The sequence below is a fragment of the Myotis myotis genome, unplaced genomic scaffold (assembly GCF_014108235.1).
Source record: "Myotis myotis isolate mMyoMyo1 unplaced genomic scaffold, mMyoMyo1.p scaffold_m19_p_1, whole genome shotgun sequence".
NCBI lineage: Eukaryota > Metazoa > Chordata > Mammalia > Chiroptera > Vespertilionidae > Myotis > Myotis myotis.
This window is the reverse complement of record NW_023416313.1, coordinates 172289404-172304946: the sequence shown is the minus strand read 5'-3', so window position 1 is coordinate 172304946 and position 15543 is coordinate 172289404. Positions and strand designations below refer to the sequence as shown.

The following is a 15543-nucleotide window of genomic DNA, read 5'->3' as shown; positions in this document are numbered from 1 at the left end:
ATCTCCTGTTGTGTTTCAATGACCAACTATAATTAGAAATAAATTTGCATCTATAAGTACAAACAACTCAAAAGAACTTAGTAGAATAATTGCAAATATTATTTTCCCAGCTATTTACCAAACTGTAAGAGAGATAAATAATGGTCATTAAGTTTATGATAGATTTCACCTTATTCTGTCATTGTAATGTGTCTGATCTTTTCTTCAATAGTGAGAATGACCAAGGCATGCCACAGTACAGCAATTATAAATTATCAATAAAAGTGCAGAAAGGTGTTAGCTTACCTTCACTCCCTCCTCTCATTTAGAAGCATAGGATCTCCTTTGCAAAATATATAACATTAAAAAAAAAATGTCTTAGGGAACTTACACTGGAAGACTACAGCTCTCTTTATTTTTCAGCCAACTGTTTAAAGCGAGGTCCCTCTTGTGATGGAGAAATACTTAGGAGCAAACAGAAATAAGGAAATGAAAATTAAGGATTTATTAAAGTTCTCCCTACTCTTGGAAGAAGGTAGAGGGTCTCTGTATCATATTAGAAGTCCTTCATCTCTCTCTGCTCGGCTCCTGGCCTTTTTCACAGCATAAAAATTCACTGCTATGGAAGAGAGGAGAGGAAGGGGAAGGTGGAAGGCTGCTTTTCTAAAGTGGTTCCAGGTGTTCTTTAACCACTTGTTACATGACCTGCCCTTGTTTTCTGAGTACAAACAAAAACATCTTGATGTGTCTTTGGCATGTTGCAGGTGATAATCCTGTGTGTTTCAGTGGAAAAAGGGAAATGAAAAGGTTAAAGCCCTTGTGACAGTCAGAGTTGTTTCTGTCCCGGTGCCCTGGGCTGAAGTTTCCTTTCTCAGTTCCAGGTTTCCATCTGGGTATTTCTTTCCTTCTGACCTGTTTGTTACTGGTGGCTGACACAGCTTATTAGAAACATTTATTCATTAAATTTATAACAGATGAGAATTATTTTGTTTTATTTAAGACAGTAACATTCTGCAGACTATTCCCATTTCAAAGGAGTAAAAATCCCGAGTTTATAATATTAAAGTTTTTCTTACTGAAAACTCAAAGTAGATGTTATTTCATTATGATTTTATTTTCATTTCATATATGGTTACTTTTCAAGTGCTAATTATATAAGCAGTTCATTTAATTTGGAATACTTGAGACCTTAACTGTTCATTACATATTGCTACAGTGGACTAAGAAAAAAAGCTTTTGTTCATATGCCAACACTGCCCAATCTTGACTTTCACAAAACTGGAGATGGGGTAAGAATTCTGCCTTCTCTTTTTAATAAGTTGAATTGTACCTTAAAATCAACATTGAAATGCATACTGCATAGTCTCATTTAGATAAAACCAGGGACCAGGAACTCTGCCTTTTACAGAATAAGTGAGAAAAAAAGTCAAAAGTGACTGAAAAATGTTAGTGTATATGACTTAAGTCAACATGACTTCTGAAATTAGGGAGAGCAAGATAGATCTAAACTTACTGATATGTAAATATATCTAAAATATATGTATTGTCAGGAGGAGAATTATTACATTTTAGTAATATGTGTATTATAAATGTTTTCAGAATAGGAAATATGACTACTGGTATAGTTTTGATATCAGAATAGGTTTTATAAACATCAAAATATCTGTTAGTCTTCATATATGCTTACAAGCATTTTAAAAAATATATATTTTTATTGATTTTAGAGAGAGGAAGGAAGAGAGAGAAACATCAATGATGAGAGAGAACCATTGATCAGCTGCCTCCTTCAGGTCCCTTAAGGGGATTGAGCCTAAAATCCGGGCATATACCCTGACCTAGAATTGAACCGTGACCTTCTGGTTCATGAGTTGATGGTCAACCACTGAGCCACCCCGGTGGGGTTTACTGGTAACAAGCATTTAAATGTTATATTCACAAGCTGCTTATGGCTGTGTGCCAGTGGGTACAGGCATAGGCCCTTTACCTACAAAACTGATATGCCTGCTGACAGGTCACTTCATGATTCTTTCACCTGACGGACTTAGATCTTCTAATTAAGAATACTTATCTTTAATGTGCTTCAGTTTAATTACTCTGAACTTTCTCCTAAAAGTTAACGTTTTCTTTTTCTTTTGTTTAGTTGGAAGCTGCTGAACCTTCTGGGCAACTTCAAAATATTGACGAGGAAGTCATTTCTTCTGCTTGCCGTCTTGTGTGCGAGTGGGCCCAGAAAGTGTTAAGCCAGCCATTTGACACAGTCTTGGAATTAGCCCGCTTCCTTGTAAAAAGTCATTATATTGGCACCAAGTCAATGGCAGCTCTAACTGTAATGGCTGCAGCACCACCAGGTACAAAATTATTCTTAACAAGGCAAAACTGACAGAGGTGTTACTGTCTTTGGAGTGGGTAGCAAAAAAAGCTTAGCTAAAGAACTGTTTGTCTTTTTAGTATTCATGAGTTCACTCTTACTTCACTTAACACTAAATTCATATGGGTTTGTTGAGCCAACAAAAATAGTAATAACAACAGTCCTTCTATTTTAAAGCATAAAGCTATAGTTATTTATATTGCTCTTCTGAGATATGAGACTTTTAAGATTTCCCACTTGATAATTAACTTTTCCATTGCTGTTTTAAAATTTAAAGAGTACATATATGTACTTTTAAGTATATATGTGTACCTAAATTAGTAAATATTAGATAAGATTAAATTTTAAAATTACTTGAAAGACAACTATCCCAGAAACTAATGCTTATTAAAAAAAACTGATCTCTGGACAATGTGAGAGATGCCTTAGTCTCACAAAAAATAAACTATATTTCTGATCATAAATTCCTAACTGGGCAGGTCATGGTGGGTATTCATGCCCCAGGCCTATAACTTCTTTAGTAAATGGTTTTAAGTCAGATCTAGGTCATCTAGGTTAACACACCTTTGAAATAGTTGAAGTAATACCTTGGATGGGGGTATTAACCCTCAAGAGAGCACGTAATCTTGTTAATGCTCCTATAATGCAGTCTCTACCTTGCTTTCTCCCACCTCCATGCAGTTCCCTCCTTAATTTCACATGCATAAAAGAAGCTGCAGAACTGTTATTCTCCCAGAGTAATTTGCTCCCCTGCATATGTGGTCAGTTTGGCTCAAATAAACTCAAAAATCAAAAAAATAAACTGTTTGAAACATTACTATAAAATAAAAAAAAAATAAATAAATAAAAAAAAAAAAAAAAAAAAAGAAATTGAAAATAGTAAACCAATAGAGAACATCAATGAAACCAAAGCTGGTTTGTTAGAAAGATCAATAAATTCAATAAGCCACAAGTCAGTAAGCCATGATTCCTTGTCTAAGTAAAAATAGGCAAGTTTTACATATATATTTTAAAAACTTTAAAAGTTGATGTAATTTAATATTGACTGTGCTGCTTATACTTATATTTTTGGTAAAGCTATTTATAACTCTGTTTCAAAGTATATGTTTTGAATATGTGTACTTGTTGGCCAGTAAACTTGGTTGGGTTCTGTGAGATTTCTGCAAATGTGTGGGGAGATAATGGAATTAATTATTAGCATTCAGAAGAAACATCATTCTAAATTATAGCCAATGGGAATATTTGTGTAAAAATTACAAAATTCTAAAACACACTGTTTTATTATATTCAGGGTAGTTCATATTTTAATAGAGTGATTGCTATTATCCATGGTAATTAAATTATGGTGTTATTATTAATTGGTTCTTAAATCACAATTTAAAGCTTAGCTGGAATCTTGCTTGCTGACATACAATGAAGGAGGGTACATGATATAGAAGCTAGCCAAAAGAGAGATGTAAAAAAGCTATTCAATAAAGTTAAGATTAGATTTTTAAGAAAAAAAAAAAAAAAAAAAAAAAAAAAATAAAATAATAAGAATGGCTTTTAATATGCAAATGAGCATTCTCATTCAAATAGAAATTTTAGAATTGATAGTTTTAGGAATTGACAATATCAGAATAAATTACTTCTTCCTAAATTAATGGTTATGTAAACTATCAGATTAAAATTTTTAAGTGTCTCATTTCAGTCATACCTTATAAGCCTAAAAATGAGTGAGTAATTTATCACTCTAGGAAATTATAATTTCCAGGGGGGAAAAAATGTTAACATGAAACTTGTTTTCCAGAGATGATTCTTCTGATTGTTTATTGTAAACTAGTGGCCTGGTGCACGAAATTCATGCGGGGGCCGGGGGTTGTCCCTCAGCCCGGCCTGCACCCTCTCCAATCTGGGATCCCACAGGGATAGGGCCTAAACCGACAGTTGGACATCCCTCTCGCAATCTGGGACCACTGGCTACTAACCGCTCATCTGCCTGCGTGCCTGCCTGATCGCCCCTAACCACTCTGCCTGCCAGCCTGATCGCCCCCCCCCCTTTCTGGCCTGATCATCCCTAACTGCCCCCCCTTGCCAGCCTGATTGCCCCCAGCTGCCCCCCCTGCCGGCCTGATCGCCTCCAACTGCCCACCCCTGCCAGCCTGATCACCCCCATCTGCCCCCCCCTTGCCGACCTGCTCGCCCCCAACTGCCCCCACCCCCCACCAGCCTGCTTGCCTCCAGCTGCCCCCCCCCCCCGTCAGCCTGCTTGCCCCCAACTTCCCCCTTCCCCCTGCTGCCTGCTCACCCCTAACCTCCTCTGCCTCGGTCCTACTACCAAGGCTTTGTCCGGAAGTCTCCTGGTCTAATTAGCATATTGCCCTTTTATTAGTATAGACTAGAGGCCCGGTGCACAAAAATTTGTGCACTCGGGGGGGGGGGGTCCCTCAGCCCGGCCTGTGCCCTCTCGCAGTCTGGGACTCCTCGGGAGATAACGACCTGCTGGCTTAGGCCTGCTCCTGGGTGGCAGAGGGCAGGCCCAATCCCTAGGTGCAGCCCCTGGTTGGGCTCAGAGCAGGGCCGATTGGGGAGTTGGGGCGCCGCCCCTGTCATGCACAGAGCAGGGCGATCGGGAGGTTGTGATGCCACCCTCAGTCATGCTCAGGGTAGGGCCAATTGGGGGGTTGGGGCACCGTCCCCTGTCACACTCAAGGCACGGTCGATGGGGAGGTTGTGGCTCTACCCCGTCACACACAGAGCAGGGCCAGTGGGGGGGGGGCTTGGGGAGCTCCCCCCTATCAGGCACAGAGCAGGGCTGCTCAGGGGGTTGGGGCCCCGCCCCCTGTCACACACAGAGCCGCAGGGCGATCAGGGTGTTTGGGCGCTGCCCCCGTCACACTGATCCCGGTGCCGGGAGGCATATTACCCTTTTATTTTACTATATAGGGTAGAGGCCTGGTGCATGGGTGGGGCCGGCTGGTTTGCCCTGAAGGGTGTCCTGGATCAGGGTGGGGGTCCCCACTGGGGTGCCTGGCCAGTCTGGGTGAGGGGCTGAGGGCTGTTTTCAGGCTGGGAGTGACTGAAGTTCCCAACCGCTCCTTTCTTTCTTTCTTTTTTTCTTTTTATTCTGGGCCAGCTTTACTTCAAGGCTTGGCTCCAGCTCTTAGGCCTCCGCGGCTGAAAGTAGGTTTCTGGCCTTTGCATACAATGTTGCGAATCTGCTGGCTGAAGTCCTGCGGTATTTGTTACAATGTTTGAAACTGCAGGCTCAGAGGCCTGCAGCCGCAGGCGGGGAACGTTGGATTCCTCCGTCACTGAGGCAAGCAAGCCTCATTTTAGTTTCAAGCTGCCTGGCTGCCGGCCGCCATCTTGGCTGACAGTTAATTTGCATATCTCGCTGATTAGCCAATGAAAAGGGTAGCGGTCGTACGCCAATTACCATGTTTCTCTTTTATTAGTGTAGATATCTTTAAATTTACAAAAGATTTATCTCAGCCAGAATTACAGTTTCTAAAATAACTTCACTCTTTTATCTTAATCATTTTAATACTGATATTTTTCATTCAGTTTATACTTTTCAGAAGCTTTAAAGTTCTGTGGTGTGTGTGTGTGTGTGTGTGTGTGTGTGTGTGTGTGTGTGATTGTTTTGTCCTTTCAAATTATGGTCAATTGAGGACCACTTCAGCAAAATAATATCTTACTAGAGCCTTGTCATAATTTTTTCTGTTTGCATATACTTGCAGTTGGGCAGGAGAATGCTTGGGCAGCCTTGTCTAGCTAGACATCTTGCATGTGCCACCTCATTTGTTCTCCCAGTGGTTCTAACACCTTTGGTAGAATTCACCTTATCCTTTGAAGGTGAACTTGGTTTTTTATAAATTTAGTCTGCATATTATATAGAACAGGTTGTGTTACAAATGTTCTTTTGTGAGTCAGCTGCTTGGAACTCATTCCTGTCCAGAAACCCTGGCAGGAGGGATAAGACAGCTTTGAGCCTTTGGCAGGGACTTTCAAGGATGCAGGTGTCCAGAAGCCAGAGCTGAGACTTGGGGCCAGGAGGGAGCCATGCAATTTGAGCTAAATTTGAAGAGAAAAAAATAGTACTTAGGTGATAAAGAGGGGTGAGGGGTCAGAAGATGAGTGATTATTGAGGAGTGGAAGAGAGCTCACAGTCACATCTTTCTCTCCTTCCTGTCTCCCCCTCCTCAAGTTGTTGTTAACAAAACAATGAAAAGCAGAAATTGGGCTGGGAAAGGAATGGCAAGGTGTACCAGCAGGATGGTGTTGTCTTCTCATTTCCTTCCCACTGTTTTTTACCAGCCACAGCTTACTTTCTAATGACCCTAATGCCACACCGTAAATGTGAAATGAGCTTTTTAAAAAATTGTGTTATATGATCAGTTTTTCTGAAAATGTGTCTCTTGCCTATTTCATCATTCCTTTTTCTCAGTGTTGATCTTCACTACTGCAGTAAAAGGTTTTCTCCATGATACTTTTTCAAAATATCTTAACCTCAGTTTTATTAAGAACCTGGTTAATTTCTAATAGGTCCTACTGAAATAATTAATTATACAGTAGCAGTTAAAATAGTAGTAGTATCATTTTTCAGAATTTCTGGTAGAATTAAAAGCTTCCCCATACAATTTTTTTCTAAGATATGGATGGTTTCAGCAAATATTTATTGAGTGCCCCTCATGGGCTGAATGTTAAAATCATAAAAATTCATGAATTTCTATTAGAGAAGGAGAGAGGAAAATTTCTGACATCTACTGATAAAATATAAAACATGCTCTCTTGGCATTTATTTATCTTAGCTTCTGCACATTTATAACATAGCTCCTACTCTTCAAAATCTTGATCTGTTATTGTTGGTTGAACCGAACGAACCATATTTTAAGGTGTCCCACTAAAACCGTATTAACAAATGTTTATAAATTGGAAGTCTAATACTTATGCTTTATAAAAAAATTTTGAGTTAAAATTTGCTGGGTTTTGTTGCTTTGTCCAGTAGAGCGGTCCATACTCAAAGAAATTTCAGAGGGAAGGTGGGTGATTAGTTGGGAAGAGATCAACCAAAGAACGTATATGCATATATGCATAACCCATGGGCACAGACAATAGGGTGGTGAAGGCTTTCAACAATAAAGATTTTTTAAATAAAAATAAATAAAATTAAAAAAAGAAAATGAGCTGTAACTGCCTTTTATGAAAGAGAGTATTTATTGTATCTCTCCTTTTTGTTTATTTTCAGGAATTAAAGGAATTACACAGCCTTCTGCTTTTATACCTACAGCTGAAAGTAATTCCTTTCAGCCTCAAGTGAAGACTTTGCCATCACCTATAGATGCTAAACAGCAGTTACAACGGAAAATTCAGAAGAAGCAGCAAGAACAGAAACTACAATCCCCTTTGCCAGGAGAATCCTCAGCAAAAAAATCGGAAGGCACGACAACCAGTGGAGTGACTAGTCTTTCCAATGGAAACCCTGCGATCCTCTCTCCTCAGCCTATTGGTATCGTTGTGGCAGCTGTCCCTAGTCCCATTCCGGTAATATCATTAAAGTGATTGGTCTTTGGGGATGGTGGGAAATCAGTCATTTAATTAAAAGTGGCACATGAGAAGGAGTCAGGTATAGAAGATTCAGTTATAAACTGATTTTGTGACCACAGATAGATTCAGCTTTACTTGGTTGCCTTTCATTCAGAATATACCTTGTTGATTACAAAATGAGCTATAACATGAACATAAGTAAGAATACAAAGGTCCAAGATTTATAAAATATGTAAGAGATAAGTCATTTTCAGAGTTGTTTCATCTCTAAGCCAGGACGATGCAATTGCAAACTTTTTTTGGTTTAAACTGTTTTTTCTTTTTAACATTCAGATAGAGCAAAATTTAATGTGCGTTGATGATACTTTAACATAATCCTAGTTCTGTGGCTTGCTGGACATAGGACCTTGGGCAAGTCCCTTAGCTACTTAGCTACTGTTTCCTTATCAACAAATAGAAGTTATGTTCTCCTTTCCTGTCTCACACAACTGAGGCTATTCTGAAGGAGGTTTTTAAAATAAGAGTGCATCTTGCTAATAAAACAAGGTGGTATTTTATGTTATAGATGATATTATAAAGGAGATATTTCTTTTTGTTGTTGTTATCATTGTTGTCATTAATGCATGAACTACCTAGTAACCAAATTCTTGCACTATTCTCTGTAGAGCACACTTGAAGAGACATTAGTTTTATCTGAAACCTGCCCACAGTGGTTTAGTTACTAATGTCCAAGACAGACCATTTATAAGTCTGTCTCCTGTGAGTGAGTCATCTTCTGGGCACAGACTCCAGTAGATAACCTTTATAGTCATGTGTTTCTTCAAGATTTTATCTCTTCCTATAATCTCCTTAAAAATCATTGTTTTAGCAAATATTCATTATCTTAATGTTCTTATATATTGTATGTTGTAACTATATTGTGCTTATGTTACATTCATTAGAATATATGTCTGATTGTATAAAACTGATCTAGAAGAACTCTCATCTAATGTAGGAACTGTCTTTTTTTCTTTTTAGCATAACATTTATAATACTTTAATACTGTATAAATATGTGATTTATTGTTCATATCCTAGACTTGTTAAATCTGATTTTTTTGTTTTTCACTTTTTAATAGGTCCAAAGGACCAGGCAGTTGGTAACATCACCAAGTCCAATGAGTTCTTCTGATGGCAAAGTTCTTCCTCTCAATGTACAAGTGGTCACTCAGCACATGCAGTCTGTGAAACAGGCACCAAAGACTCCTCAGAATGTCCCAGCCAGTCCTGGCGGGGATCGTTCTGCCCGGAACCGCTACCCTCAGATCTTACCTAAACCAGCCAACACCAGTGCACTCACCATTCGCTCGCCAACTACTGTTCTCTTTACTAGCAGTCCCATCAAAACTGCTGTTGTACCCACTTCACACATGAGTTCTCTAAATGTGGTGAAAATGACAGCAATATCCCTCACACCCAGTAGTAGTAGTGCCCCTCTTAAACATTCTGCCTCAGTAAACAGTGCTACAGGAACAACAGAAGAATCAAAGACCTTTCCACAGATCAAGAATGGTTCTGTTGTTTCACTTCAGTCTCCTGGATCCAAGACCAGCGGTGCCGGGGGAACGTCTGCTGTGGAAGTCAAAATGGAACCGGAAATATCATCAGATGAGCATCCTGTACAGTGCCAAGAGAATGCTGATGGTACTAAAGCTCCTAAAACAACGCCTAGCGCCCTTTCGGGACAGAAAAGTAATTCAGATGGAGTAGTGCAAAAACCTTCACCTGAAGGTGTCACCGAAATAAAAGCAACGAAGGTCTGTGACCAGAGGACCAAATGTAAGAGTCGCTGTAATGAAATTCCACCAGGCACTTCGACAGGCAATAATCAAAGCACTATCACTCTCTCAGTTGCCACTCAGAACTTAACATTCACCAGCACCAGCTCACCATCTAATGGTGACTCAATAAATAAAGACCCTAAATTATGCACTAAAAGTCCAAGAAAGCGACTGTCTTCTACATTGCAAGAATCCCAGGTGCCTCCTGTAAAGAAACCAATTGTGGAACAGCTTTCTGCAGTTATCATAGAAGGTCAGAAACCAGGCAGTGTTAAGAAGGACCAAAAGGTTCCACATTCAGGGAAAGCAGAAAGCTCAGCAGCAGGTGCTCCGATTCCTAGCATGGTATCAATAAATGTCAACTCACACATGATGGCAAACCCATCCTTGAATTGTTCTGCCCTTATCACTGGTGATTCAGCTTTGGAACAGCAAACACCATCATCATCTCCAGATATAAAAGTAAAACTTGAAGAGAGTATCTTTCTCTTGGACAGTGATTCAAAAACAGATGGCAGCTTTAATCCAAACGAATGGCAACAGATCACTAAGGATTCTGGGTTTGTGTCTGCTGCCTGTGAACAACAGCAAGATATCAGTGTTATGACAATTCCTGAGCACTCTGATATCAATGACTTAGAGAAATCTGTCTGGGAACTAGATGGAATGCCGCAGGACACATACACCCCGCAGCTACATAGCCAGCTACAAGAATCTTCTCTGAATCAAATACAAGCACAGTCTTCAGATCAGTTACCGCTACAGTCTGAACTGAAAGAGTTTGAGCCTTCTGTTTCCCAAACAAATGAAAGCTACTTTCCTTTTGATGATGAACTTACACAAGATAGCATTGTGGAGGAGCTGGTGCTTATGGAGCAGCAAATGTCAATGAACAATTCTCATTCTTACGGTAACTGTTTGGGAATGACCCTTCAGAATCAGTCGGTAACTCCAGGAGCTCCAATGTCATCTCACGCCTCCAGCACCCACTTCTACCATCCAATCCATAGCAATGGCACTCCGATCCACACCCCCACCCCCACCCCCACTCCTACTCCAACCCCTACCCCAACCCCAACCCCAACCTCTGAAATGATTGCTGGATCTCAGAGTCTGTCACGGGAGAGCCCTTGTTCCAGGCTAGCCCAGACCACACCTGTGGATAGTGCTTTAGGAAGTAGCCGACATACACCCATCGGCACTCCACATTCTAACTGCAGCAGTAGTGTCCCTCCCAGCCCTGTTGAATGCAGGAATCCATTTGCATTTACCCCTATAAGCTCCAGTATGGCATATCATGATGCCAGCATTGTCTCAAGTAGTCCTGTGAAACCGATGCAAAGACCCATGGCCACACACCCTGACAAAACCAAGCTTGAATGGATGAATAATGGGTATAGTGGGGTTGGTAATTCATCAGTTTCTGGCCACGGCATCCTCCCAAGCTATCAGGAGCTAGTGGAAGACCGTTTCAGGAAACCTCATGCTTTTGCTGTGCCTGGGCAGTCTTATCAGTCCCAATCCAGACATCATGACACTCATTTTGGTCGTTTGACTCCTGTCTCTCCTGTGCAGCATCAAGGTGCCACTGCAAATAACACCAACAAACAGGAGGGTTTCGCAGTCCCTGCCCCTCTCGATAATAAAGGAACTAATTCATCTGCCAGCAGCAACTTCAGATGCCGGAGTGTGAGCCCTGCTGTTCATCGCCAACGTAATCTTAGTGGAAGCACCCTCTATCCAGTATCTAATATCCCCCGCTCTAATGTGACCCCCTTTGGAAGTCCCGTCACCCCAGAAGTTCATGTTTTCACAAATGTTCACACAGACGCATGTGCCAACAACATAGCTCAAAGAAGTCAGTCAGTTCCATTGACAGTCATGATGCAGACAGCCTTCCCGAACGCTCTTCAGAAGCAAACAAACAGTAAAAAAATAACCAGTGTTCTGTTGAGTAAACTGGATTCTGAAAATGATGATGCAATGAGAGGTTTGGGCATGAACAACCTGCCCTCCAATTACACAGCTCGGATGAATCTCACTCAGATTTTGGAAACTTCCACTGTTTTTCCTAGTGCCAATCCTCAGAATATGATCGATTCCAGCACTTCTGTCTATGAATTCCAAACACCATCTTACCTCACCAAAAGTAATAGCACCGATCAGATCAGTTTTTCTCCTGGAGATAATCAAGCACAATCAGAAATCGGAGAGCAACAGTTAGATTTCAACAGCACTGTTAAAGACCTGTTGAGTGGCGACGGCTTGCAAACCAACCAGCAGCTGGTAGGTCAGGTGGCCTCTGATCTCACGAGCACTACATCTGATTTCTCTAGTGATATCAGGTTGTCTTCTGAGCTCTCAGGCAGCATCAATGATTTGAACACGTTGGACCCAAATCTACTGTTCGATCCAGGTCGTCAGCAGGGACAAGATGATGAAGCTACACTGGAAGAATTAAAGAATGACCCATTATTTCAACAAATCTGCAGTGAATCCATGAGCTCTATGACTTCGTCAGGTTTTGAATGGATAGACAGCAAGGACCATCCTACTGTTGAAATGTTGGGTTAAATTGTGTTTTATAATATGTAGCACACTGTATCTAAAGACATATGTATTGTATTTGTCTTAATGGAAGTGCCTCCCGCAGCAGAAACACTTACTATTAATTGTGACATTTTCAAAGTTTGCTGCAGAAGTGGTTTCTTCTTCAATAGGAAATGGTTAGACTCGCCTCAGTTCTTAAAAAGTTTCTGAAAAGACAGTAGGCTGTAGAAGAACAAGTATTAGGTCTTAAATTTTATAATGTTCCCCATTTTAATCACATTGTTTGCTAGTAAACATTTGACTAACCAGCTTTTACAAGAGCAGTCTAGAGCTTTATTTTGTATAAGTTCATTTTAATTCATCGGTTGATCTGCACAGAATTTAGAGGAAACCATTGATTTTAGACATAAGCTTTTTGTTGTTGTTGGCATTATCTTTTAGATATGAAATCATAGGTAAGGTGAATTGTAGGCAAGAAGTTCTTCCTCGAAACAGGGATAATATTCAGGTTATTTTAAGTATTTAGGCTTGAAGCATAGAGCTACTGTAGAATGAGAAATCTCTATAGGACTTTCTGGGGCTTCAGTACCATTTGCACCTGCAATGAAGGGCTTAAATAGGAAAAATATAACAAAAAATTCAATATTAATTTAAGGAAAGCAAAAGCTGCACTATAATTTTTCAAAGGAAAAACTAGTAGCCATTTATGTTTGTGACCTTGCATTAATCTTATTTTTAAAGTTGATTTTAATACGGAGCCAACATACATACACATACAGACACACAAAACAGATGACTCCAAGCATTGTAATTTAATAGAATAAATACAAGCGTTTTTAAAAATTATTTTGTTTATTTGGTAACTGAGGCAGGGGAATTGAGAAGGGCAATAAAGCAATTTTCTTAGTTTCATTACAATGGCTGCATGCACATATTAAAATTCTATTTAAGATTTATTTTGAACTTTTAATTATAATATTCTTAAGTCCTCAACGTAGTAACTGACTCCATCACTCCTCCTGAATGTGGTAATACAGTTTGATCATGAGACCTCTTTGAGAACAAGCAGGAGGGAGGTAACATAAAAACCTGAACAAAAACGTTTCACCACCTGAGGTCTGAAGCCACAAACCTTTATATTTGTGATAAAACAAAGGGGGATATCAATATTACTTGAAAAAGAGGAGCATTTTATTACATGCTTAATTTATTTATTGTGATAACCACAATTGCAAAATAAGCACTCAGGATTTGTTTTAAAATGTTTCTCTCCATGGCTCCCATTTTGTTTTTCGAATAATTGTTTATGAATTTCACGTTGACACAAATCTGCTCACTAGTTGACAGTTCCATTTAACTGTTTTCAAGATTACTTTGAGAAAGATTTAGACATTGCCATTAGGTTTCTAAACTAACATTAAACCATTGCTATGCTACCTTGAACCCAGCTAAGTTTTCCTTTACCTCAATTAGTTAGCCAATCAGAAGACTACAATCAGTGACTGTTTAACAATTGTAATGAAGGGTTTAATTTAATAAGGTTTCATTGTTCACTAAATTTGCAAGGTAGGGTATTAATATATTTTGATAAATAAATGGTGCTAGGGTTGGCTCACAGGTTTATATATCGTTATGTCCTAGTTATTGGCATTTGTGTATGTTTGCTGTTATCTTGATTTAATGATCTGTTAGATTTTTTTTTTCTTGATGCTAGTTATTTCTTCACTGTACATTGAGACACAGCACTACTGCACACCAAAGTATGCAATACCCAAAGGAAACTGTGTGATTCTTGTAACAAATGATGGGAGCCTTTCTCTATGAGATACTCTGAAAAGGAGACTTTGAGGCCATTCTAATCCCATGTTTACATTATTAGCTTCCTACTAATATAAAAATAATGGAAAATTTTTTGATAAAAAAAAAAATAAAAACTGGAGGATTTTTAACCCCTGTACAGTATTGCAGCAAACACTTTAAATTTGGTTGAATTCGTCCAGCAAACTTTCTGGGGTTCATATATTGCACTAAATTTGTTGAACCTGTGGTAGGCACATCTCTTAGGATAAATGCAACCAATACAGTCCACAGATTAAACTTTTTAAATGTGTTTCATTATGAAAAGACAAAATGTCATCAAAGTGACAGATAAAATTGTCTTATGTAGCAATGTGCATTGATCTCAATGAGATATTTCTATTTCTTATTCTCTTACATGAGAATATTACAGCAGGAAGAATTAAGTTTAGTTTGCTTCACCATGTTAATACATGATCACAAATGTGCATGAGTGTTATTGACTTATCTTGTACAGTACTAGGTATTCCTGTAACCACTTTTTTTTTTCTTGGCTGTATTGAAACTGGTTCAGTGTTAACCAGACAAGCATAGTTATTCACAAGTTATTTACTTTTTTATGTTTACTAATTCTGCTTAGTTATTGTTGAATATGTTCTTTTTTTCAGGTTATTTTCATTGTTTTGATGTTTAAAACATTTTGCATACTGTTTATCATGATAAGACTTCATGAAGTAAATAATTTTGCATATAATTGCAATAAGCACTGACTTTTGAACTGAAAAGAAGGAAAGTGTTTTGTGCAGTGCATCTGAGGTTCATATAAGAGTCTTGTACTATAATGTGCTTAACTACATCATAAATGACAAAAACAAGCCCTGTTTCATGTTTCATTTAGTGCAAAGTCAGATTTCCCCAAAGTTTTGTTGTCTGTTGTACCTGCTAAAACTACAGTAGTTGAATATTGCAGTAGCATTTCAGTTCTCTTTTTTTATTGAAAGTGCTCAAAAATTGTTTTTTAAATGTTTTCAAAATCAATTAAAAAACATTTTATATTAAACTGACTGGATCCTAAGGTGATTTACGGATCTATTTTATATAGGCAGCATGCCGTTTTATAAACAGACCTGATGCCGTTCTTCCTTCGAGCTCATGAAATTAAGGGAAATGAATAAAAATAAGTATGAGGCACAACACTGCTGCTGATCTCTCTGCTATTCACCCAGCAGATACACCACACTCACTCACCAGAACGCTGCTGTTCACTTAGGATTTATTACCAAGGAATGGCACATGGCATATAGTTTTATGGTGTCCAAAAACAAAATATTTTCTTTTGCTCATCCATATAATGTTTGCTTTAAAGTGTTATCCTGTGGAGCTTTGAAAAGAAAAATAATGGGGGGGAAATGGAGACGATTTTTAAAGCACAGCTGTATTCAAAAGTAATTTAGGCAAACCAGAAATACAAAGTGGTAAGTACTGAATTTGCAAATCACAA

At 39.0% G+C, this 15543-nt stretch overlaps 1 protein-coding gene across 7 annotated transcripts in view; it reads left to right on the top strand.

Moving 5' to 3' along the window:
• The window catches only part of RFX7 (regulatory factor X7), a 133140-nt gene extending 118038 nt beyond the window's left edge, over positions 1-15102 (top strand). For 5 of the 7 annotated variants that reach the window (XM_036302290.1, XM_036302300.1, XM_036302316.1 and 2 more), the window contains 4 exons: positions 1184-1268; positions 2120-2327; positions 7578-7873; positions 8994-15102. In XM_036302290.1, coding sequence (XP_036158183.1) covers positions 1184-1268; positions 2120-2327; positions 7578-7873; positions 8994-12269 — 3865 coding nt within the window. In that variant the 3' untranslated portion in view covers positions 12270-15102. The remainder of the gene's footprint in view (positions 1-1183; positions 1269-2119; positions 2328-7577; positions 7874-8993) is intronic. The other 2 variants (XM_036302338.1, XM_036302308.1) reach the window with 2 other exon arrangements.
• Positions 15103-15543: the final 441 nt, after the last annotated feature.